Genomic DNA, 25,445 nt, shown 5'->3' with positions numbered 1-25,445 from the left:
CAGCTCAGACCTGTGCATCACCAGTCCCTCCATCTCTTCTTCTCCAAGAGACCGCAGAGGCGGACCTCAGAGATCCCCGAGGCCCTCTTGGATCACGTCTTTCTCTGAAAATCTGATGAAAGCGTTTATGGGCTGAACTGTGTTCCCCCCAAATTCATATTTTGGAGTCCTGACCTCCAGTACCTTAGAACGTGACCTTATTTGGAAACAGGGTGGTTGCAGATGTAATTAGCTAAGATGAGGTCACCTTGGAGGAGAGTGGGCCCTATTCCCATATGCCTGGTGTCCTTATAAAAAGGGGAAATTTGGACACAGAGAGCCACGCACAGAGGGAAGACGATGTGAAGAGACATGGGGAGAAGACAGCCATCTACAAGCCAAGGAGAGATGCGCGGAACAGGTCCTCCCTAGTGCTTTAAGAGGGACATGAAACACACACAAAAGGGGCTGCCCTGGTGGCGCCGTGGTTGAGAGTCCACCTGCCGATGCAGGGGACACAGGTTCGTGCCCCGGTCCGGGAAGATCCCACATGCCACGGAGCGGCTGGGCCCGTGAGCCATGGCCGCTGAGCCTGCGCGTCCGGAGCCTGTGCTCCGTAACGGGAGAGGCCACAACAGTGAGAGGCCCACGCACCGCAAAAACAAACAAACAAAACAAACAAAAACACCACACAAAAGCTATAGATTCAAGGGGGCGGGCTCCTGGGGCCTGGCAGGTATGACTGCACAGAAAGGAGCCCCTTCCTGGACCCTCCCAGGGCTGCTCAGAGGAGCTGGGAATTTGGCCCCATCTCCCAAGTTCAGGCGCCAGAGGGCTCCCCTCCCCCCATGGAAAGCTGAGAGGATCGAAGACCACACTCTATGGGGCAGTCAACCCAGCCTGGAAATGGCTTTCCAGCGCCAAATAGCTACTCGATAGCAATTTCGTTTTTTCTTCCTGTCCACAAAGTCTGGGCGAGGCACCATCCCTCTGTACGCCCCCAACCCCCCACGTCCTAACCTCATCCTAAAATCCCGAGGCAGACCCAGACAGACGAGACACAGCTCCCTGCTCAGACCAAGAAGCATCCATGGCTGAGGACCACGCCTTACGCCGAGAAAAGTCTGCTGCCTTTCAACAGCTCTCCCCAGAGGAGAAGGGAACAGTGTGTGCACCCCGAATCCCTCACAATCCTCCAACGACCCTGAAGGTGGTGTGAGCCTCACTGCTGTGGGCGGAGGGAACTCTGGACTCAGAAGGTAAAACTGCACGCTCCCTCGAGGCACTTTGCCTTTTCATCTCAATTTTGACACGTGTCCTGCATTTCATGTCTTTTTAAAAAAAATGTTTTAATGTAAATTTATTTATTTATTTTTGGCTGTGTCGGGTCTTCGTTGCTGCGCGCGGGCTTTCTCTAGTTGCGGCGAGCGGGGGCTGCTCTTTGTTGTGGTGCGCGGGCTTCTCTTGTGGAGCACAGGCTCTAGGTGCGCGGGCTTCAGTAGTTGTGGCACGTGGGCTCAGGAGTTGTAGGTCACGAGCTCTAGAGCACAGGCTCAGTAGTTGTGGCTTGTGGGCTCTAGACCGCAGGCTCAGTAGTTGTGGCACATGGGCTTAGTTGCTCCGCAGCATGTGGGATCTTCCCGGACCAGGGCTCGAACCCATGTCCCCTGCATTGGCAGGCGGATTCTTAATGACTGCGCCACCAGGGAAGCCCTCATCCGTCTTTAAAGGTTGTTCTCTTCCTTCAAAACTGAGCAACGGTCCAGCTGAATCCCATGAGCTAAAAATCTGCCTCTTCCAGTCAAACAGGCTTTGAAAATGCCTTCAGTCTGTGGATCTTCACTCCATATCAGCAGTATCAACAGGCTAATGAAAGTCTGCTTTCATCTTTTTTACAGAAGTGAAATATTTTAATAAAGGGAAGACACAACACAGTATTCAAATAATTGCACCGTTTTTGCTCTAAGACGGAGGAGCTTTGCCCCCATCTGGGAACTCCAGTACAGATGCACAAGTTCTGGGTCTCAGGGAAAGGGGGACTGAGGGTCAGTGCACACTATTAAGAATAAAGACAGGTAGTTTGAGAGTCTAATGGACAAACGTTTAAAAGCATCTGAATTCCAGGTGGGTGAGGGATGGACTGGGAGTTTGGGATTAGCAGATGCAAACTATTTATATAGAACAGATAAACAACGAGGTCCTACTGTAGAGCACAGGGAACTACATTCAATATCCTGGGATAAACAATTGTAAAAGGAGAGACTTCCCTGGCGGTCCAGTGGCTAAGACTCCGCGCTTCCACTGCAGGGGGCGCGGGTTGAATCCTTGGTCGGGGGAACTAAGATCCCACATGCTGCTCAGCACAGCCAAAATAATGATAATGTAAAAGAATATGCAAAAGAACACATGTACGTATGTAACTGAATCAGCTTGCTGTACACCAGGAATCAACACGACATTGTAAATCAACTATACTTCAATAGAATAACGTTTCAAATAAATAAATAAAAGCATCTGATCTCCCGTTATAAATTTTGAAAGCAGGGGCTACACTGAGGCCCAGGGCTGTGCCCCACCGGCAAGGCCAAGCCTGCCCATTGCCCCCAGCATCCAACACACATGCCCAGACCCCGGGAGGCCTCTGGATGGGCTTCCCATCAAAGGAAGCCACAGACCTCTCAGGCCAGACCCAGGTTGACACCAGCAGGGCCTGGACGTGGAGGCTACCCCCCTCCCCCCGCCAGCCCGGCGGGAGTTGTCAGTGAACACTCGGCTCAAGCCCGCTGCCACAAGCCCTCCCGGACCTCCCGGCCTCCTCTCTCTGTCCCCAGCTCACCTTGTGTCTGTGTAGATGCTAATATCTAACCTGCTCTCACCTCGTGGGGGCCTGAGCTCCCGGGCACAGAAAGGTCACAGATACCTGCCCCTGTGGCTCAGAGCCAGACTCGGCCAGCCCTGGGGACGGCAGAGCCATTTTGGTGCCCTATACACCCAAGGCAGCAGCCACGGGACAGCACTGGTCACCCGATAATAATGGCCACTTACTGAACATGATAGGCTCTACTCTGCGCACTTCACACACACAAAACCATTTAAGCCCTCTGAGAAAGGTACTGGTTTTCTTTTTTAAAGAAGTATTTATTTATTTATTTATTGGCCATGCCCTGCGGCATGTGGGATCTTAGTTCCCCGACCAGGGATCAAACCCGTGCCCCCTGAAGTGGACGCTCGGAGTCCTAACCACTGGACCGCCAGAGAAGTCCCGAAAGGTACTGTTCTGTTTCTTCGTTTGTTTGGTTGTTTTTTTGGGGGCTGCGTTGGGTCTTCGTTGCTGCGCGTGGGCCTTCTCTAGTTGTGGCGAGCAGGCGCTGCTCTTCTTTGCGGTGCGCAGGCTTCTCATTGCTGCAGAGCACGGGCTCTAGGTGCGCGGGCTTCAGCAGTTGTGGTACGTGGGCTCAGTAGTTGTGGCGCACGAGCTTAGTTGCTCCATGGCATGTGGGATCTTCCCGGACCAGGGCTCGAACCTGTGAGCCCTGCATTGGCAGGCGGATTCTTAACCACTGTGCCACCAGGGAAGCCTGAAAGGTACTGTTAATCTCCCCATTTTACAGATGAGGACTCTGAGGCACAGTGGCCAAGTAACGTGCCTAAGGTGAGGGCTGGTAGGTGGCTGAAGCTGACCTTCCAACCTAGGCCACCTGTCTGGCCTCGAGCCCTGAGGCCTGCTGAGCCTGGTGAGATTTCTGCTGGCACACAAGTTCATCTTGCAGGCAGCCCTCACCCGTCTCCCTTTCCTCCTGCCCGGGTACCTACATCGGGGTGGCCCAGCCTTGCCCTTCCCAGCAAGGGAACCTCCTTCCCAAAAGACTCCCCAGGGCTCCTCCTCACCCACCTTCCAAACAAACTGCTGCCCCCAAATCCCACTCTCCCAGCCCTGAATCAGTACGAGGGGCTGACACAGGTTCACGAGCCAGCCCTGCTAGGCATGCATGGCATTCACAAAGGAGAAGCCACCTCAACAGGCAAAAGGGGCGCTGTCTGGAGCTGAGGGGCCCTCGGCACAGCTCACGTTCATGCCATTAGACAGAGCCCAGAGTGGCCAGCCCGGGCCTGAGGTCAGACCACCCTCCTGAAGTGAAGACGCTTCCCTGGGCGACTGCCATCTTCCTGAGCCCTTCAGGTACCCAGCAACATGTGACAGTTAATTTCCTACTGTGAGACACGCCCTCCCCACCTCCCCCCGCAGGGGGTCCACTGCCCAGCGCTGCCTGGGCCACACACAGGACTGGAGTGGGGTGGGGACAACCCGATGAGGCCCCTGGGGGCACAGGGCTACCCCCCATCCCACTCTGCACACTCTTCTGCTCAACGCCAGCAAGCATTCCCAGTCCCACCAGTCCTCCCGCATCACAGAGCGACTGGGAGTGGCAATCAGAGCTTTGGCGCCTGGCAGTTGGGTTTCAGACTTTCCTCTTTTCTTTTTTTAATGTAAAAAGGGTTTTATTTGGAATTCCCTGGTGGTCCAGTGGTTAGGACTCCGCTCGTTCACTGCCGAGGGCCCGGGGGCCCGGGTTTGATCCCTGGTCAGGGAACTAAGATCCTGCAAGCCACGTGGCACGGCCAGAAAACAAAAAAAGGGGGGAGGGTGCTTTTATTTGCAGGGGAGCAGGACTCTAGTTGCACAAGCCAAATGCCACATCGTCGTCTGACTCCTCGGCCTCCTCCCCATTCTCGTCTTTCTGCAGATCCTGGGGCGGCGAAGACGGCCACAGCCCCGGCAGCGGGCGCGCCGGCCAGCATGCCGATACCCCGGGCAATGACGCCCTCGACGTTTTTTCCTTTCAGCTCACAGATGACCTTGTTGAGCCGGTCATCGTCCGCCTCAGTGCTGCGATGTCCAGGATCTTCTTGATGTCCTTGGCGCTGGGGGAGCTGCTGTCCCCGAGGGCGGCCGGCAGGTAGGAGGTGACGCAGCGCATCTCTGCGGCAGCGAGAGGCCTTGCACGGGTGACCTCAGAGGCATCAGGGACTCAGGCTTTCCTCTTAATTCTACTCTCATCTGTCTTCAGCCTGAGGACTCACCGCCCCACCGGCCTGTCAGCTCTCAGGTCTGGGCCCCCGGGCCACACCATCGCTGTGAAACAGCGTCAGGGAACCCTGGTGACCACATGGGCGCTCAAGGGAGGCCACCCAGGAGGGAGCCCCAGAGGCCGCGTGGCCGACTGCAGCCTCCCCACGGCCCTCGGCTGCGAGATGAGAAGGGCGCAGAGGTCAAGGGCGTGTGCAGAGCTGCCGTGCTCTTCGAACTTACGCCACAGGCAGAGCCGACCAGGAGCCCCCGGCAGAACCCCTGCCCAGAGAGCAAGGGTCCCCGGCCCGTCAGCAACAACTGGGCAGTGGGGACGACACTCAGGGCAGAGGTGGAGGGATCCCTGCAAACCATCTTCACAAACGCCCGTCCACAGCCTGCAGACCCCACGCGGGCGGGTCGGCTCCACCTCCCCTCCCGGCACCTTCACCTGTGCTCCTCTGTGCAACGGGCTCACTCAGCACACCTCCGCCCCGAGGCCTCGGACCTCAGCCGCCAGCCCTCGCCCCAACCTCGCCAAGCCCTGCACAGCTTGGCCGGGCAGCCGGGGAATCCCACCGGCCGCGGAGTCTGCGTGGAGCTACGGCCGAGCCGCAGGGGAAGCTGTGCTGGACCCCGGGAGAGGGGGAGGCAGGACACAGTCCGCAACAAGGTTCCTGGATTTAAAGGACAGAGAGAGAAGATCGATAGATTCACTGCATAAAAATAAGGTCCTGAACGATTTTTAAAAAATTGTAAAAAAACCCCACAAAAAAACCTAAGAGAAATATAACTAAAGGGAAATCAACACCTGGACAAAAATGTGACTATGCTGATGGGTTAATATCACTAATACATGCAAAGTGCCCAGATGTCACTTAAAAAAATAAATAAAATCTTGACAAAGTAAAGAAAGTACAAACAGCCAATTCACGTGGAAATCACTCGCTGTCACTTGGGACTCAAAGAAACAGAAATTAGAAATGAAGTTCCAGGGCTTCCCTGGTGGCGCAGTGGTTAAGAATCTGCCTGCCAATGCAGGGGACACGGGTTCGAGCCCTGGTCCAGGGAGATCCCACATGCCGCAGAGCAACTAAGCCCGTGCGCCAGAACGACTGAGCCTGCACTCTAGAGCCTTCGAGCCACAACTACTGAAGCCTGTGCCCTCTAGAGCCCACGTGCCGCAACTACTGAGCCCGTGTGCTGCAACTACTGAAGCCCACACACCTAGAGCCCGTGCTCCGCAACAAGAGAAGCCACCGCAAGGAGAAGCCCACGCACTGCAACGAAGAGTAGCCCCTGCTCGCCGCAACTAGGAATGAAGACCCAACGCAGCCAAAAATAAATAAATAAAATTTTAAAAAAATGAAGTTCCACTTCTCACCTACCAAAGCGTTAACATGACTTTTGTGTCCGTGAGGCCCAGTGCTGGCAAGCGTGCATGTGCCCAGCCCCCCTCCCCAGCAGCTCAGCCCTTTGCCCCTCATACTAAATTAGCCACAGGGACTCCAACAGAGACCGTCTGACATGGACACAAAGGTTTAGGCCCAAAGAAGTCCAGCACTTCCAAAAAAGTGAAATCAACCAGAGTGTCCACCAATACGGAAACAAGGGAGTAAGCGACAGTGTCTCCAGATGGTGGGACATCATGCAGCCACTTAAAATAACATCTGCAGGGGCTTCTCTGGCCGTCCAGTGGTGAAGCCTCCACCTCCCACTGCAGGGGGCACGGGTTCCATCCCCGGTCAGGGAACTAAGATCCCACATGCTGCACAGCACAGCCATAAATGAACAAATAAACAAGTAAATAATAAAATAACATCTGTAGAGACTTTTTTACTCAGCACAGCAGCAACACTTGTGATCGTTTTTTTAAAAAAGCAAGATACAAAACTGTACATAACATGGACCCAGGTAAAAAACGCAGGGAAGGGGCTTCCCTGGTGGCGCAGTGGTTGGGGGGTCCGCCTGCCAATGCAGGGGACACGGGTTCGTGCCCCGGTCAGGGAAGATCCCACATGCCGCGGAGTGGCTGGGCCCGTGAGCCATGGCCACTGAGCCCGCGCATCCGGAGGCTGTGCTCCGCAACAGGAGAGGCCACAGCAGTGAGGGGCCCGCGTACCGCAAAAAAAAAAAAAAAAAAAAAACACAGGGAAAAAGGAACATATCAAAATGAGGACAGAGGCCAGCTGTGGCGGTTAGGACCTGCAGTGGTTTTTTTCTGCCTCTATTTTTCTGCAAAATGTACATTTCACCCTGTTTCCTAAAATGTTTATAGAGAATACACTACAAAGGAAACAGAAGAAACAGAGAGGAGTGTTTCACCTAGCAATGAGGGCTGGGTGAGGGAAGAAATGTTTCGCCAGAAAAACACGTGGGTTTGCGCTCTCCCGGCTGAACCCTCGGCCCCCAGAGGCCCCCGAGCCTCCACACCTGCAGCGGCTCTGGGTCACCACACAGCCTGACTGGGGCTCACAACAGCTTTCCAACTCCAGCTCTGCGCGGGACACAAAAGAAGAAAGTGGGCTGGGACTAGTCTAATACACATGCACTTTGCCCTTCTTTTTAGAATTATATTTTACAGTGTAAAAGCACATTCACAACACGCTGGGGAAGCTGCTCTTCATCCTCTGCCTCCTTCCCTTTCCTTCACATGGAAGCTTCCAGAATGAGTGTCCCCTCCCGTCCCCAAAGCCCCAGTGCTAGGACTTGGACTTAGCATTTTACCACAGTGCCCGGCCTGGGAGCAAGGAGCAGCTGCTTACACAATACGCTGGCAGGCCTCCCCAGTCCCTGGGTACAGGCCTCACTTATCCATCATCCAGCTGTTCCCCTACTGAGGGCCATTCAGGTGGCTTCCTTTTTTTTCTTTAAACCTCTACAAGCAAGGCTGTAATCAACACCTGTGTACCTGTGTGTTTTCTTTCTTTCTTTTTCTTTTTTCATAAATTTATTTATTTATTTTTGGCTGCGTTGGGTCTTCGTTGCTATGCGCGGGCTTCTCATTGTGGTGGCTTCTCTTGTGGCGGAGCACGGGCTCTAGGCGCGTGGGCTTCAGTAGTTGTGGCTCGTGGGCTCTAGAGCGCAGGCTCAGTAGTTGTGGCGCACGGGCTTAGCTGCTCGGCGGCATATGGGATCTTCCCAGACCAGGGCTTGCACCCGTGTCCCCTGCATTGGCAGGTGGATTCTTAACCACTGCACCACCAGGGAAGTCCCACCTATGTGTTTTCTTTCCATAGGTTACATTTCCATGCCCCAAAGTAGAAAAGTTGGGTTCAAAGAAAAATATGAATTTTTCATGTTCATGGATAATGCCTGATTACTTTTCCAAACAGGTGGCAGCAATTCACTGCCCCCCCATTCCCCCACCAGCAACATATGAGAACACCCACTGCGCCACTCTCACCAGCATCAAGAGTCATCAGCTCACTTTCTGCTACTGAACGAGGAACCCAGTACCTTGCTCTTCAGATCTGTGTTTCCCTGATGACTCTGAGGCTAAGCATCTTTTCATGGTCACCAAGAATTTCCATTTCCTCTTCTCTGAATTGTCTGCCTGGTCCTATTCTTTGTCCACTTGTCTTTGGGTTTTTTTGTTTTGTTTTGTTTTTTGGTTGCACCGGGTCTTAGTTGCGGCACACGGACTTCTTAGTTGCAGCACGCTAACTCTTCGTTGCGGCATGCATGCGGGATCTAGTTCCCCGACCAGGGATCGAACACGGGCCCTCTGCATCGGGAGCATGGAGTCTTACCCACTGGACCACCAGGGAAGACCCTGTCTTTGGGGTTTTAAAAATCTTTTTCTTTACAATTTAGAGGAATTCTTTGTATAATAGGCATCTTAACCATTTATCTGGCATGTGTACATGGCAAGCAAATTCTCCTACTCTACTCTACAAAAGTGTAATTAAATCTGTTAATTTTGTAATCGATTATAACATCTGAACAACAAGAACCACAACAAAAATCCATGAAACAAGAGTGTTACTAAAAAAAGGCAAAGGGGGCGGGGGCGGCCTTCTTGACAGAAGAGTACCACCAGCTAAGACTTGCGGAAGGAACGTCCAGATGAGAAAATCACCACGTGGCAGCCCCAACAGAACAGATTCAGGCACCATCACTGAGGCACTGAAAACCACTGACTGAAGTTGTGGGGTGGAGTTGATTTCCAAGGTGCAGAAGTCTCAGCCTACAGATTACCGATGAATTACAAAGGGGGAGGCGATGGGCCTTCAGGATTAGGACATCTGGTAATTATGTCCTTAACATCACTAACAGCAGGGCCTGATGTGACACAATAGGAGGTATTCCTGTCAAAAGGGTTTAACCTGGATCTCATCAAGCCCCTGAGCTCACTTCAGGTCATAGGCAGCAAGTAGGATACAGGCACAAGTTAAATAACGCCAAGCAGCCACAGCGCCCGAATCAGAGCACAACCTTCTACAAGAAAACTGCCCCCAGACTCTTCAACGGTCTGTGTGATAAACCGGTCAGAATGGCCATCATTAAAAAGTCTACAGGGTTCCCTGGTGGCACAGTAGTTAAGAATCCACCTGCCAATGCAGGGGACACGGGTTCGAGCCCTGGTCCGGGAGGATCCCACATGCTGCGGAGCAACTAAGCCCGTGCACCACAGCTACTGAGCCTGTGCTCTAGAGCCGGCGAGCCACAACTACTGAAGCCCATGCGCCTAGAGCCCGTGCTCCCCAACAAGAGAAGCCACCGCAATGAGAAGCTCACGCACTGCAACAAAGAGTAGGCCCCGCTTGCTGCAACTAGAGAAAGCCCGCGTGCAGCATCAAAGACCCAACACAGCCAAAAATAAATAAATAAATAAATTTATATTAAAATAAAGAAGTCTACAAATAATACATGCTGGAGAGGGTGTGGAGAAAAGGGAACCCTCTTAACACTGTTGGCGGGAGTGTAAACTGGTACAGCCACTATGGACAACAGTATGGAGGCTCCTCAAAAAACTAAAAATAGATCTGCCATGTGACCCAGCAATTCCACTCCTGGGCATATACCCAGACAAAACTATAATACGAAAAGATACATGCACCCCTATGTTCATAGCAGCACTATTCACAATAGCCAAGACATGGAAGCAACCTAAATGTCCATCGACAGATGAATGGATAAAGATGTGGTATATATATACAATGGGATACTACTCAGCCATAAAAAAGAGTGCTGGGGTGAAGTGAGCGTGGCATGGACATACATACACGACCAAATGTAAAATAGCTAGAGGGAAGCAGCCGCACAGCACAGGGAGATCAGCTCGGTGCTTTGCGATGACCTAGAGGGGTGGGATAGGGAGGGTGGGAGGGAGGCTCAAGAGGGAGGGGATATGGGTATATATGTATGCATATGGCTAATTAACTTTGTTGTACAACAGAAACTAACACAGCGTTGTGAAGCAATTATACTCCGATAAAGATGTACTAAAGAAAAAAAAAAAAGAGGGGCTTCCCTGGTGGCGCAGTGGTTAAGAATCTGCCTGACAATGCAGAGGACACTGGTTCGAGCCCTGGTCCAGGAAGATCCAACATGCCGTGGAGCAAATAAGGCCATGCGCCACAGCTGCTGAGCCCATGTGCCACAACTACTAGAGCCCACGCGCCTACAGCCCGTGCTCTGCAACAAGAGAAGCCACCACAATGAGAGGCCCGAGCACCACAACGAAGAGTAGCCCCCGCTCGCCGCAACTAGAGAAAGCTTGCGCGCAGCAACGAAGACCCAACACAGCCAAAATAAATAAAATAAAATAAGATAATTTATTAAAAAAAGAATAAAATAATGCTATCGGCAGCAACATGGATGGACCTAGAGATGATCATACTAAGTGAAGTCAGACAGAGAAAGACAAATACCATATGATATCACTTATATGTGGAATCTACGACATGACACAAACAAACTTATCTACGAAACAGAAACAGACTCAGACATAGAGAACAGACTTGTGATTGCCAAGGAGGTGTGGGTAGGGGAGGGAGGGTTGGGAGTTTGGGATCAGTAGATGCGAACCATTATATATAGGATGGATAAACAACTCCTGTTGTAAAGCACAGGGAACTATATTCATTATCCTGTGATAAAGCATAATGGAAAAGTATATGAAAAAGAATATATTTATATATAACTGAGTCACTTTGCTGCAGAGCAGAAATTAACACAACATTGTAAATAAACTATACTTCAATAAATTTTTTTTAAATATTAAAAAAAAAGAGTCTGTGTGGTGGGGAAAAGCATCACGATGGATCCTGTGCCATCCTGATCCCATCCTGATTTGGAAAAACAAAGAGGTTATTATATAAGGCACGTGGGGGTTACTTGAGGACATCTGGTTATGGATGAGCTAGTCAACGATGGTTGAGAGTTCTCACTCATCTTTTTAGGTGTGATGCTGGTATTACATGATGTAGGACCGTCTGTTCGTAGGAAATGCCTGCTGGAGTGCCTGGGGGGAAGCACCCACAACTACTGACCATCACCTCCACCAAAATATGTGTGTGTGAGAAACAGAAGGAAAGCAAATGGGGTAAATGTTAACTATGAATCATTCAAGGTGGTCATTTTTCAAAATAAAAGGCTTTGGGAAAAATCTGTCTGTCTTTCCCTCTATAAATTCTGGGTTTCCTGTCTGGCTTAAGGGGATACCTCTTATCCCAAGATTAGACAATATTCTTTTAACTTTCTTCTGTATTTTTAAGAGCTTTATCTTTTTCGTGGTGCAGCAGCGCATGCCGGCTCAGAACACAGGATCTGAGAACGGACTCCCTGGGTCCAGGTCCTGCCTCTGCCACTGTGAGGCGAGCAACCTTGGGCAAATTCCTTTACATCTCTGTGCCTCAGTTTCCTCATCTGCAAGATGGGGATGATAACACCCCAGGAGTGTCTTGAGAATTACAAGCAAGCGTGGAGGGCAGAGCCTGGCACATCAGGAGCACCAACAGAAAGCTATTCTTTTGAGTTCTTTCTGAGATCCCAGATCTGATGCAGCCACGCTTCGTTCAGAACCCTGCAGCTCCCTGGCACCTGAAGCAAAAGCTGTCAATCTTCCGATGTCTGCAGCACAAACAAAGTGCTGGAGTGTGGGGTGGCACATCTGAATAGTTTAAAAACACGCTACGCCAGCAATTTTCATAATAAAATCACGACTCTGGTAAAACAGCGTCTAGCGGTGCCTATCAAAGCAGCCAGGCATGCCACAGGGCTCCCCCCACGTCCCTCCACGCTGGGTCACTGGGTAGAAACCCCATCGAGGCCCTGGCGTGTAGCGCGCTCTTTTGGAAATACGATTCTCCTTTGGTGCCAACTCAGCATCACCCAGCCCATCCTCTCCTGCTCGGAGCAGAGGGACAGCCCACTCCCAGCTGGGCTGCACCAGGCAGCACTGGGACCTGTACCCCCGCGTGCCGCACAAATCAATGTTACCCTTGATCGGGTTCAGGGGGCACCCTGGAAGGAAAGGCAGTGGCAATGCCCAAGGCACCCAGTTCAGAATTCAGAAGGGCCTCCCCCTCCTCCCCCCACCCCACGGCTGCCCACAGCTCCCTCCGCCTGGACCACCCAGCCCTCACTCTCCAGGACGGATTTGCTCTTGCAGACAGAGGGGAAGGACTCTCCCCCGTGCCCCCCGGGGACCCTGCCCCCTCAGTGGGTCTGTGTTAAGCTGTTTGGACTTGGGTCAGGGTCTCCGTATCTATGCCATTGGTGCCCCCAACCTGGATACAACTGACTGCCCTGGACCTGCACCCATGGGAGAGACCCAGGTGGTGGCTGGTGTCCCTCCCTTGGCCTCACACCCAGTGTCGCCAGGCGAGGGTCACACAGTTGGGGCAGAATGTGGCCGCCTCCCGGGGCCGCAACCCAGGGCAGCTTTCTCCCAGGCAGGTCGCGGGGTTAGGGCGACCAGTCAGAAACACATGCCGGAAAGCAAGACACCTTGCTCTCGAGGACCTGGCAGCTCCGGCCCAGCTCTGACCCCTGGAGGAAGAGGGCAGAGAACTCCACGCACCGCCCCTCCTCCTGGTCACCCCAGTGCCGGCGAGGCACAGGCTCGCGGCCCAGACTCTGCGGGGAGGCACAGGCCTCAGAGAGAGAAGTTAGGCCCCTCCACAGACGGCCCCCTCCCCACCCTGCTCTGGGGGCTGCCAAGCTCCACCTCAGGGGCCTCACAGGCCCCCTGCCCTTGGCTGCTTGGGGCCAGCGGGCTGGGAGGGGCCCCACGGGCAGCACCATGGCCCTGGAGGGGAAGGAGCAGTGTGATACAGGCGAGGGCTCCCTGAGCCACCTCCAGGTCCAACAGGGCCCCTGGGCTGGGTACAGAGCAGGGAGGGCCCTTGGTCACTGGTACCTGCCAGGCTGGTACTGGGCTGGGGGCCCGAGGCCCACCGGCCACCGGCTCAGTGTCCAGAAGGAAAGCAGCAGATGAGGCCGACACCAGCTTGGGGCCAGCGTGGGGAGAGCACCCACTGCTCCAGGCCCCACGAGGGACCAGGCCAGGGGAGACTAGGGGCTGGGGAGGGACACGCAACAGACCAGGGCCTCGAACGGGAAAGGTGGGTGATGGAGGCAGGTTTAGACCCCAGCTCTTCTCGCAGGTAAAGGGCAGTAATGGCCCTGGAGGGGCTGCCGTGCGCTCAGGGCCCACTGAGAGAAGCGCGGCCCAAGGGCCACAGCCGGCAGGGGATGGGGGGTACCCAGGAAGGGAGATGAGAGCCTGTTAGCACAGTTTCAGGATGGCGTGTCCGCGGCCCCCCCGCCCCACCTCCCCGAGAGTGACAGCCTGGGAGAGAATGAGAGCTCTGCAGGCTGATAGGCTCTGTCTTCTCTGGGTTGGCTGGAGGGGCCTCAGGACATCCCATCCAAGATGTCAGTCACCAAGGGCCTGCTAAAGGCAGAGAGCTGCCCAGCCCAGCCCATTGGCAGGGTCCCTGCTGGCTCCCCGGACAAAGGTTAACAAGAGGGGGTTGGTGAATGCAGTACAACAGGGTGCTCCTTCCTGGGTGGCTCTACAAGCATCTCATCTCCAAGCAGAGGGGGGAGGGGGAAGGTCTCCTTATTTCAGGGCCTGGAAGTGGACTGAGAGAGCAAGGAAGCCAACCTAGGCTGCCGGCTGAGAGGGGCCTTATTCTGTGCCACGTGTTTCCAGAGAGTACGTGGACGTTTACGAACGTTTCGCTATTATATACACGTGACTCAGCCTAAAGACAAAACACAAACCAAAAAAAAAAAGCTTACAAAAACAGCTCCTGCCTAAGACAGCAGGATGGGGTGAGGGGAATATTGTGACTTTGCTGGTGACACATCCTGGCACAACTGCTGTGGGTCACATGGCCAGGATCACCCGGCCCGCCTCTCCTGTGAGCTGGAAGGAGACTACCACCGTGAAGTGCAAAGGCCCGGGGCCTCACCCCGCCCTGCTGCTCAACAGTGACCTTGAATCCCCTGGTAGGTGGCTTCCACCCTCTCTGGTCCGCAGAGCGAGGGCTGGGCTTACAGTCTGCACAGCTGGCCGGCTGGCCGGCCTACATATCGGCACCCTATTCCCTAGAGGTCTGCACTTCACAATCCAGCACTTTAGTCCATCAAGCGTGAGGAGGATACGCAGCGGCCAGCCAGTCCACGGACTGTGCTGTTCACATGAGCTCTGCCCAGCAACAGGCTCGCTGTCTGGCACGTCCACTCCCGGTCGGGCCCTCCGGCCCTTGCCCCCAAGCAGATGGAAGAGCCTTTCCCTGCCACCTCCCTTCCCCTCACCCTAATTCAGGATTATCCTCGGGCTGTGATGCAGAGGGTGCGGGCGTGGATTAAGTAGGGCAGAGCGGCAGCCACGTGGGATGAAACTGCCAAACCCAAGTGACGCGAGCCACGCTGGGGCCCGTGGGCAACACACTCTCAACCAAGACGCTAAGAGGGGCCTGGACATGATCCCCCCAACAGACACGCGCCCTCTCCTCCAGCTTCTTGCAAAACAGCGGGGTCTGGGCTCACTCCCCACCTTCCGCCTTGAGCAAAACTGTGTGGATCTCGGTTCCAAAACTTGAGAACCCCTGGACGGGAACACGTTTCGGGGCCGAGCCCCCTCAACGGTAGTTGTGCTTCCGGGTTTTAAGAAAATCCACGGCGACAAAAAACTACTGTGACTTCAGTAACACTTCTAAATAGATTTATCTGCTACCCATCACCACAGCCTGAGCAGGTACTCAGGAGTGTTTGTTGAATGACTGAAGGAAAACGGCAGGATATACATGAAAAGCACGTTACTTAAAAAATTTTAATATGATACTTTAGAAAGATGAATCCAAAAGGATATACTTCTGTATTCAATTTTTCCAACAAACAGGAATTCTTTTGTTACCTTATAGGCTAAAATTAGAGCTGTTCTTCCAATACCAGAGACACTGGCCATGCACGGCTCTTGAGCACTTGAAATGCGGCCAGTCCAAATGGAGAGGCACTGAGCGGGTGAAACACAGTTTGAAGACTTAGTTGCAAAAAGAATGTAAGATGTCTCATTAAAAATTGTTATATTAATTACTTTATTTATTTATTTATTTTATTTAATTTTTGGCTGTGTTGGGTCTTCGTTGCTGCGCGCAGGGCTTTCTCTATTTGCAGTGAGCGGGGGCTACTCTTCATTTGCAGTGCACGGGCTCCTCACTGCAGTGGCTTCTCTTGTAACGGAGCACGGGCTCTAGGCGCACGGGCTTCAGTAGTTGTGGCTCGCAGGCTCCAGAGCGCAGGCTCAGTAGTTGTGGCGCACGAGCTTAGTTGCTCCGGGGCACGTGGGATCTTCCCGGACGAGGGATCGAACCAGGCGGATTCTTAACCACTGCGCCACCAGGGAAGCCCCGTTATATTAATTTGTTAATTGCACATTGAAATGATAATATTTCCGATACAATGGGTTAAATAAAATGCATTATTAAAGATAATTTTTTTTTGCTTTCTTAATATGGCTACTTGAAAATTTAAATTTACACATGACTCACACGTGTAATTGGTGCTGAATTAGAGGAAATAGTTTAATCGATGGGCAAGCAATCAGATGAAAGCAATGCTGGGTGCCTGTGTGGCACACTCCTTGTGACCAGCTGTGGCCCAGGGTCTGCTCCAATCAGCTGGAACGTCAGACAAGTCCAGACCTGACACCCCTCCCTGGGGCCTGCCAGGCTAAACCAACTTACCCCAGACTCTGCCCCGCCAGGTTCTCCCGTTCGCCAGGTTCTCCCGTTCGCCCGCTCGGGTTCAGGGAGCGTGACTGGGGAGCCACCGCTGCAGGTGCCACGAGGGACACTCCCTCCCTCCCTGAATCCTCCCTGCAGCCCTGCAAAGGCTGGAGCCACTGTGAACACTTCCGAGGGGCCGGGGCTGGTCTAAAAGCTTTGCACACGTTAACATACTTCACTGTCACACCTACACAACGAGATGGGTGCTTGTTAAACTCATATTAGCAACAAGGAAGCCAAGGAACTAGCCCAACAAGGAAGCCAACACACAGAAAGGTTACACCACTACTAAGTTAGGAATGTAAATCTAGGCAGCCTGGCTCCAGAGCCGGATTGTACCCACTACCCTATACAGACTGTGACAGAGAAGGAATGACACCAGGCTCCATTCTACCACATCATCCAACCTAAAACAGTCTAGAAGACTCTAGAAGCAATAACCAAGACGAGTGGGGCTTCAGAGGGACTGAAAGCCACCAAATCATCACAGTGCTTCTTAGCAAAGGGCCTTCATCTAGGGCCTGTTTAACCAAGAGAGTTCTCTGGGCAGGGAGGTGCATCTGCCCCTCCCTGGAAGAGACCACACGCAGAGGAGGGGCCGGGAGCTCCCACCACGAGCAGAGCAGGAGCCCCGAGTGGGGTCCAGCTCTCCCGGCCTCCCAGCCCTGCCGCACACACAGACCCACAGACACACACGGAGAGGCCGTGACTGGGCTCGAATCCCACTCTACCAGCTTGGGCTCCAGGTTCGCAAGCCAACAAAGCATCAAATTAAAAGGCAAAAGAGAAACTGCTGTGGGCGGGTGCACCAACAGTGGCAAGGAGGGGTCTGACAAACAAGAAAGAGAAAGAAAATACACACTATAAACAGGCACGAGAACAGTAAAGGCACAGACATCCCTCCGGGGCCATGTGCTGTGGGATCACTCACCTCAGTGCCCAGGGCCCCGGGAGGGCCAGAGTGCCGCCAGAGAGATCAAGACCGCGGCTCCCCTCCAGCAAACAGCAATGTATGCCTGATCTATGTTTGCATATTAAAACTGTCCTACACAGGGGCTTCCCTGGCGGTCCAGTGGTCAAGACGCTGCGCTTCCACTGTAGGGGGTGTGGGTTCGATGCCTGGTGGGGGAACTAAGATCCCACATACCGCACAGCCAAAAAAATCCAAAACCAAAACCAAAACGATCTTACACATATTAAGAGAAAGAGTAACAAACTACGAGGAAGATGAATAAAGGATATGAAGGGAATTCAACAAAATACAACAACCAAAAACATTCTGTTTCATGTTGACTCTCACTAGTAATCAGGTACACACAAGATAAAACAACAACAAAAATCATTTCATCATTTCTCTTCACCTTTCAAGTGGACAGGGTGGGCAGGGAGAAGGCAGTCTCTGCCCCAGGGACACGGGAAGGGCCTTCCTGCAGGGCAGTGTGGCGCACAGAGGAAGTCCCCAAAAGGTCGTGCGTGCCCGACGGCCTCACTGTTTTCTTCTACTTGGGAATTTGTCCAAAGGAAATAATCAGACAAGTGTGCAAAGATCTAGGTACCAGGAGACTTGGATCAACTGCACGCAGCCTCTCAGCTCACCACGAGCAGGCACTGGGTGCTCGCTCTGTGCCAGGCACCGCTGTTGGCACCTGACGCGCCTATCCCCATCACACTGTCACTACCCCTCCTTCTCACCTGAGGAAACTCAGGTACAGAGGCGATGACCGGGCAGCGCGTGTCATATGCTGTGCACAAGAAGGCAGCCTCAGAACCTCCCACTGAACGGGGTCTGCCCTCCCTGGACCAGGGACCCAAGACGGAGATGGTCCAAATGCTTGAGGGCGCGGTCACAGCAAGCTGTGCAGATGAAACCAGAACTGGGTTCTAGGAGAACAGGCCGGGGGCATTGGGGGCGCCTTTATGACTTGCCCGAGTTCTCACAGCCAGTCGGCAGCAGAACAGGAATGAGAACTCAGGTATCCCAACTGCCCCGCAGGGAGCTGCCAGACGGGTGCATGAACACAGATGCCTTTCTTGAAACTGCGACTCTGGTTCCCCTTCTCCCAGTGGAGTATTTCCCACAGAAGTCCCACTTTTGCTGTGAAACGCCAAGAGTATCATCAATCATAGAGCAGTAGATAGTAGATATATATAGGAGAGAAAGCAGATGGGAAAGACACCATCAGACAGACAGACAACAGCAGGTACCTCGGGGAGGGGCGGGGGGCACACACATTTCTTCGACTTCCTTTCCACATTTGAATGTGTGATAACCAGCATGCATTATTTTTGTCATTTAAACACACATTTAGGGGCTTCCCTGGTGGCGCAGTGGTTAAGAATCCGCCCGCCAATGCAGGGGACACGGGTTCGAGCCCTGGTCCGGGAAGATCCCACATGCCGCGGAGCAACTAAGCCCGTGCGCCACAACTACTGAGCCTGCGCTCTAGAGCCCACAAGCCACAACTACTGAAGTCCGTGCACCTAGAGCCTGTACTCCACAACAAGAGAAGCCACCGCAATGAGAAGCCCGCGCACCACAACGAAGAGTAGCCCCCGCTCACTGCAACTAGAGAAAGCCCACGCGCAGCAATGAAGACCCAACGTAGCCAAAAATTAATTAATTAATTAAAAAATAAGTTATTAAAAAAATAAACATATACTTAAAATTTTTAAATATTCAAATATTTTGGAGTATTTCTTGACCAAGCATCTTTCTCCTACACACAACATCCATGCTGCTCATAGAAGGTAGAGCCCCCCTCCAAGAGCCACCATTCAGTTGGGGATTCAAGACACTCAGAAGAAAACCACGGCAGGAGAGAAGAGCTCTGGGTCACCCTGAAGTGATACTCTAAAAGCTTCCAAAAGTTCAACTCGAGGTCAACACCTTGCCTGAGAGGCAGCCAGAAGGGCTGACTGGGTGTCCAGCCTGGTCCAGCAAAGCTCCGTCAGCCCACCCATGTGAGGGGAAGAGCCCCAGGCCTGGAGTTGGAAAACCAGGCAGAGTCCCTGGCTGTGCCGCTCCTGTGTGGCCTTGGGAAGTGACTCCATCTCAGTCCTAGGAGATCTCCTTTGCAAAATGGAGATGATACCTGCATACCGGAGAAGACTGCAAAGGACTGCAGAGGCCTCGTGACCACCTCCAGCAGGCAGGGGAGGAATGTCAACTGGTGGAACACTGCACAGCCCACGGTCCCCATCCTCAAAGCAGGAGACCCTGGTCACCTCCCGCTCCCGCTTCCATAACCCTAGAGCTCAGCTCCACACGCCACAATGAGCTGCCCCGCACCCCTGGCCTGCGCGGTGGAAGTTGGCTCGGCGTCAGGAGGAACGCTCTCCGGTTCAACTAATCTCGAGTTACCTGCCTATTAGAGAATGGGGGCAAAAGCCACAGGGTCCTGAGTGGGTGTTCAGGAGATGCTGAGCGGAGACACAGGAGTTCTCAGGGCCCCGGGCCTGCCTCCCCCAACCTTCCCCCTCCATTCCTGAGGTTCTGAGGCCAGAGGCCCGCTGACAGCTGCTAGGGAGGGCTCACGGTCAAAGGTACGGCGCGGACACTGAGAGCTCATTAAGCCGCCTCTGCTGCCTGCTCTCCCGGTGGCCCTACTCCCTCTGATCCAGCCGGCGCTGCACAGACAGTCAGTTCTCAAATGCAACCAGCTCTCAAATATGACCCGTCGGTTGGCTCCTTCTTCGACCCTCCCGTGACAGCCCACCTCCTGCAGGCTTAAGCGTCACCGCGTATGGCCTCCTGGAACAAGGTGAGGTGTAAACGAGTTCATACAGGATAAAGCATTCAAAACTCCCGAACCAGGGTCCTCCTGCCTGTCCCCCGTGGACTCAATGCTCCGGGCACACAGACCAGCCTGCTGTTCCTTGAACCCCGACCCTTGCCGCCTTTGCCAACCTGTTCCCTCTGCATGGAGCATCTCTCAGACTGTGCGCCTGGCACACACATTCAGTTAAAGAAATAACTGGTAGAGGAGAGTTAGGGTATGTGCCAGCCACAGGGTGTTGACGAGCAAGGACCGTCTTATCTAGACGGCGTCTTCCACCTGGCAGAGAGCTGGAGCGCAGTGAAGGAGGGCTGAATGCGGGGTGGGGAGGCTGCACCTCGAGGCTGCCCAAGTCCCTGCAGGCTTGGGGTCTTGACAAGGCTTCCCCAGTCTCTCATCTCCGCCCTGCTTTTCTTAAAACCCAGCCTTTATTCCTGCCCCTCCCAATCCCCCCGCCGGCACCTCCTACAGGCTGATCCATTCACCTTCAGGGTCCAGAGTGCTGGCTCAGCCCCTCCCTCCCCTCCTGCTCTCCACTGTGCTAGACGCCACTGGACCACACAGTAGGAGCTAAATAAATGCACCTGGAACAAACGCAGCTTTCCCAGGCCACGGGCACCCACACCGATATCCTCTTTTTCAGAATTCCTAGAGCTCTTCTGTGCAAAGTCCTAAATAACCAGTCTCCCACCAGGCACTCATTCCCCAAACCAGCTAATCACCAGAATGGGCCGGGGAAGTTACAAATGCAGATCCCTGGGCCCCCGTCCCAAACCCACAGAATCAAATCCCTTGGAGGGAGCCTCAGAAATGCATACTTGATGGGACTTCCTTGGTGGCGCAGCGGTGAAGACTGCGTTCCCAATGCGGGGGGCCCGGGTTCGATCCCTGATCAGGGAACTAGATCCCACATGCATGCCACAACTAAGAGTTCGCATGCCACAACTAAGGAGCCCACGTGCTGCAACTAAGGAGCCGGTGCAACCAAATAAATAAATGTTAAAAAAAAAAAAAAAGAAAAGAAATGCATACTTGAGCAAGTCCTACAGGTGAGGATTACCAGCCGGCTGGGGAATGCCCACCCCGAGGAGCAGGCAGAAGAGCATCAGCTCAGGAGAGGGCTTCTCTGTCTCCAAAACATACACAATTCTTCTCTCTGCACCAGAGTGCTGTTGCTGGGATCTAGTCACAGCACACAGACGAAACAGGGGACAAACTCTAGAGCCCTGGGCAGGCCTGCAGGGAAGGATGTGGATGCTGAGGCTGCCCCTTCCGACTGTCCCGCCCACAGCTCCGGACCCCCTTCTCTCTTCAGCCTAATTTTGAACCGGACAGGAAAACCCACACCTCTTTTTACCTGAGTCCTTTCAGAATGTTATCAAGCCCGGAGCCCACAGAGGCAGGCAGACGGTGCCTCTGTGAGTGAGGGGGAAACAGGCCAGCTGGGGTGCTGGCCCGTCCAAGGAATTTCACTGCTTCAAAACCCCTGGGGGAAAACCAAGGGCCACGGGAACAAGTCACCCAGTTGACAAAGCCAGGTTCCTGCCACAGCAGTAGCCTCCCGGGGCCACAGTGCGCTTCCAGGCCCTCCATGCGGGCCTCCCCTTGGGCAGACCTCCCCAGGTTCACATCTACTCAGGGACAAGCCTGCCTTTCCAGGCCACCTGCTGGGACCCCAAGGGCTGCTTCTCCCAACACCTCATCCTGGCTTCCGGCTCACTTGGCCCAGCATCCCTGTGTTCTGCGTGCCCAGACTGTGCCCCATCTGGACCAAGGCCTGGTTCCTTCGTGTCCTCTTTCTAGGACACAGCCAGGACACCCGAGCAAGCCCCGGGAGTGCCCCTCCCTGCAGGTCCCTCGCTTCTCTGAGCCCCGGTGTCCCCACCAGGGAGGTGAGAGTGGCTCAAAGGCTCCGCACGCAGTGGGCTGTCTATCCCTCCGTCCCAGCTCCTGGGGACATTTCGCTCGTTCCTTAAGACCGAAGGGTGGACAGGTTTTCTCTTTCCTTGGCCTTTGGTGGGAAAAGGAACTCCCTCCCTCCAGATCCTGTCCTGAAACACAGGAAAGCTCAAAGTTCCTCTGCTTTTTCCTGCCCTGGCCACGGGGTGAGAGGGGCTGAGGCAAGCAGACAGAGAGAATACAGGAGGGCAAGGTGCCACCACGCTTCCTCAGTCCCCAGTGCATCCTGACCGCATCTCCGCAGTCACCTTCAGGGCTCAAACGCACCCTTCGCTAAAGTATTACTGAGTGAGGCTTCTTACACACTAGGAAAATGTCATCCCTTCCCCCTAAGAGGCTCACCCCTAGGAAACACAGGATCAGCCTCCCAGGCGATGAATGTGTTTATGTAACAGTCTCGACCCAAGTCCGCTGGGCCCTGGCAGGGGCCTCGGTCAGGCTCAGAGAGTGAGCAGGGAAACGCCCGCCAGAGAAGCGGCTGCCCTCCCTCCACTGAGAAAGAAGGTGCCGACGCGGCTTTGCAGGACAGCGGCAATATGGTTTGGCAGATGGGAAGAGGAAAGATATACGGCAGAAATTGGAGAAGGAGTTTTCTGTTTTTTTTTTGTTTTTTTTTTTTGATGCCTGCCTACAGCAGAAAAGCTGGGGCGACAGGAGTGGGAAAGCAAGGGTGAGGTGGGTAATAAAGATGGGTTCCAAGAGAGAGGCTGGAAAAAAAGAGGGGAGAAGGAAGAAAGAGGTGGGAGGCCTTGCCAAGAAAGAGCAGGGAAGTAGGGACCAGGAGAGCTGGGAAAGGATGTGTGAGGAGCAGCTGGGCCCTGGTGACAATGAAACATCGGGTCCCAGGATCCGCAATGGTGATACCAAGCTTCCAGGCTAAGCAGACGGAATGTGGGGTACTTCCAAACCGCAATGGGGAAGTTGGTCACGGGGGAGAGCTCCAAGAGGGGAAATTCTGCCTATCATGTTGAATTCAAGATGGGGGTGAAAACCCAAGCGTGTCCCAGGAACTCTGGCCTTCACATCACGGAAGATGCCGGGCCAGAGACCTCCTGAGCTCAGGGGGCGGGGGTACTGTTAAGGAAGGGGGAGTTAGACGTGGAATCCAGCCCAGTCCTGCCTCTCCCTGCTCTGGACGCCATCCCTCACCCCTCCTGGGGCTGTCCCACCCCCTCCAAAAGGGGCTGTGAGGGGTGGGGGAGGCATCTTGGTGCTGATCAGGAACTTACTTCCTCCGGGGAAACAGGGAAGCTGCAGGGAATGGCATTTCTTCCCCCACCCCCTCCTTCAGATCTAGGAGGAAATATTGGTCATCTCCTCTCTTTGGGGCCCCTGGCTCACACAAATGTCATCTCCTGGTCCCCAGCCACACTGATGATTCAGGCCATTTACTCAGATCCATGTTAATGAGTTTTTTTCTGTCACCTAATTAGTTCACAGTGAACTCAGCCTTGAGAGGAAAGAGATGCGATGCGAGAGAGCTGGGAAAAGGACAGAAAGAAGGCCGACGGGGATGCTACAAGAACAGAGCAGGACCCCAGCTCTAAATGGGGTCCCCTACCCCCAAAAGACCAGCTATGCCTTCCTCAGCCATGGGGACCTCTGAAAGCAGAAACGGGGTGTTCAGGTGAAGGACACCCCCAAGAGCCTCACACAATGAGAGAAAGATGGGAGTGCGGCCCTAACTCTGAGGCCCAAGTACTGGACAGGGCCCTGCCCACAACTCCAAGTCATCGGCAAAAGGCCTTGCACTCTGCCTGCATTTCCGAACCCACCACCTGCTGGTGGGCGTCCCCCTGCAAATGGAGCCGGAGGAGGAAGCAGATGGCCCAGGACCAGGCCCATCTGCCCCACATGCGTTCAAAGGTCACCACGCCGCTGGGGTGCCTGCCTCTGCTGCCCGTCCCCACCACACCCGGGGTCGTGGTACATCTGCCAGCAGCGTGCACCCACTTTCTCTGCCCCTCAGTAGCGGAAGTCCAGGGCCCGAGAGCCTAGAGAAAGGAGCGCTGGGCAGCTCAGTGGCCCGGGGTTGTAGTCCCCGACGCCTGGCGCTGTGTCCCTGGAGGTCGGTCAGCGCCCACCAGCCCCGAGCCCGCCTCTCGAGCGGCTCCCTGGAGAGCAGCGGCGGGTGCCCGGCGCGCGGGGGACCCAGCGAAAGCGCCACTGGCCCGGCCGGGGCTTCCCACGCGGCCCCGGCGCCCAAGCCCCGCGCCAGGCCTGGTCGGCGCCCGCCGGACCGCGGCAGCGTGGAGGGTGTGCGTCGGAAGAGCGAGCCTCGGCGAGCGCCACCCTCCGGGACCCGCGGGCGCTGGGCCCGGGAATACTGCCATCCACTAACGGGAGGCTCCGATCCACCGCTCCGCTGCGGGCAGGGCCGGGACAGCGGCTGAGACGCCTCTCCGGCAGTGGCCCCACCTCCCGGCCCGCCGAGGCCCTCCGCCGCGCCCACCCTCCCCGGCCATGCCTGACCAGACCTGGCCCCTGGACCCCGGAACCTCTGCGGCTCCGTGCGCACCCGTCCCCGGAGCGACACCACCCTCACGCCCTGGAGCACTAAGATCAGAAAACCTGTCCCCTGGCACGGGACCTGCCCCCAGCCCCAAAGTGTCTCCGGACGAGAAATGGCGAAGCCTGGCCGCCGGCTATGCAGCGCCAGCGATCAGCAAACCGCGTGGCCCCGACCTCAGGCGCGCGAGGACCCCCAACGGGAAGAGCGTGGCCAGAACGGGCCAGCAAAGGCCCCGGCCGGCGCCGGAGAGGCCACCGCGCCCCAGCTCCCGCAGCCCCTGGCTCAGCTCACCCTCGATGGAAATGACGTGCTCCCGGATCTGGTTCTGCAGCGCCAGGTCCTCGATGCGCTCGATCAGGTCGTAGATGGCGTAGATATTGGGATGCACGGACTCGAAGCGCTGGATCTCGGCCCGGATGGCCGCCGAGTTGGAGAGCGCGAACTGCTGGGGAGGCCCGCCGGCCAGCTGCTGCGAGGGGCCGCCGCCGCCCCCGGCCCCCGGCCCTGCGCCGCCGAACTGCCCGCCGCCCCCCGCGCCGCCGCCGCCGCCGCCGCCCCCCGGCGCCGCCAGGCTCGGCTGCTGCTGCGGGCTCTGCCCCCCGCCCGCCTGGAAGTTCATGGCTCCGGAGCCGCGGGGCCCGAGGCGGGCCCGGCCAGGTCCCTGGGCGGCGCGGCGGCAGCGGCGGCGGGCTGGCGGGCGCGCGGGGCTGGCGGGGCCGGGACTACGGAGCCGGCGGCGCGGGGCTAGTGCATGGGGCCGGGGGTCGGGGGCCGAGGCCGGGAGGCGCCGCCGAGCACGCTGTGGCCACCGCTGCCGGGCGCTTCCCGGCGCCGCGATCCCGCTGCCTGGGAGCAGCCTCCAGCGGCAACAACAACGGGACCGGGAGCGCGCGGCCCAGGCCCTC

The 25,445-nt window shown here is 55.2% G+C and overlaps 1 protein-coding gene across 5 annotated transcripts in view; it reads right to left on the bottom strand.

Annotated features, from left to right (window-relative positions):
* Positions 1-25,445, bottom strand: part of AGAP3 (ArfGAP with GTPase domain, ankyrin repeat and PH domain 3) — a 58,329-nt gene extending 32,884 nt beyond the window's left edge. For 3 of the 5 annotated variants that reach the window (XM_081243635.1, XM_081243636.1, XM_081243630.1), the window contains exon 1: positions 24,832-25,445. In XM_081243635.1, coding sequence (XP_081099761.1) covers positions 24,832-25,159 — 328 coding nt within the window. In that variant the 5' untranslated portion in view covers positions 25,160-25,445. The remainder of the gene's footprint in view (positions 1-24,831) is intronic. The other 2 variants (XM_081243637.1, XM_081243629.1) reach the window with 2 other exon arrangements.

This window comes from Mesoplodon bidens, assembly GCF_964165515.1.
Source record: "Mesoplodon bidens genome assembly, chromosome: 9".
NCBI lineage: Eukaryota > Metazoa > Chordata > Mammalia > Artiodactyla > Ziphiidae > Mesoplodon > Mesoplodon bidens.
Note: the sequence above shows the minus strand (reverse complement) of the source record. Positions and strands in the feature narration are given on the sequence as shown.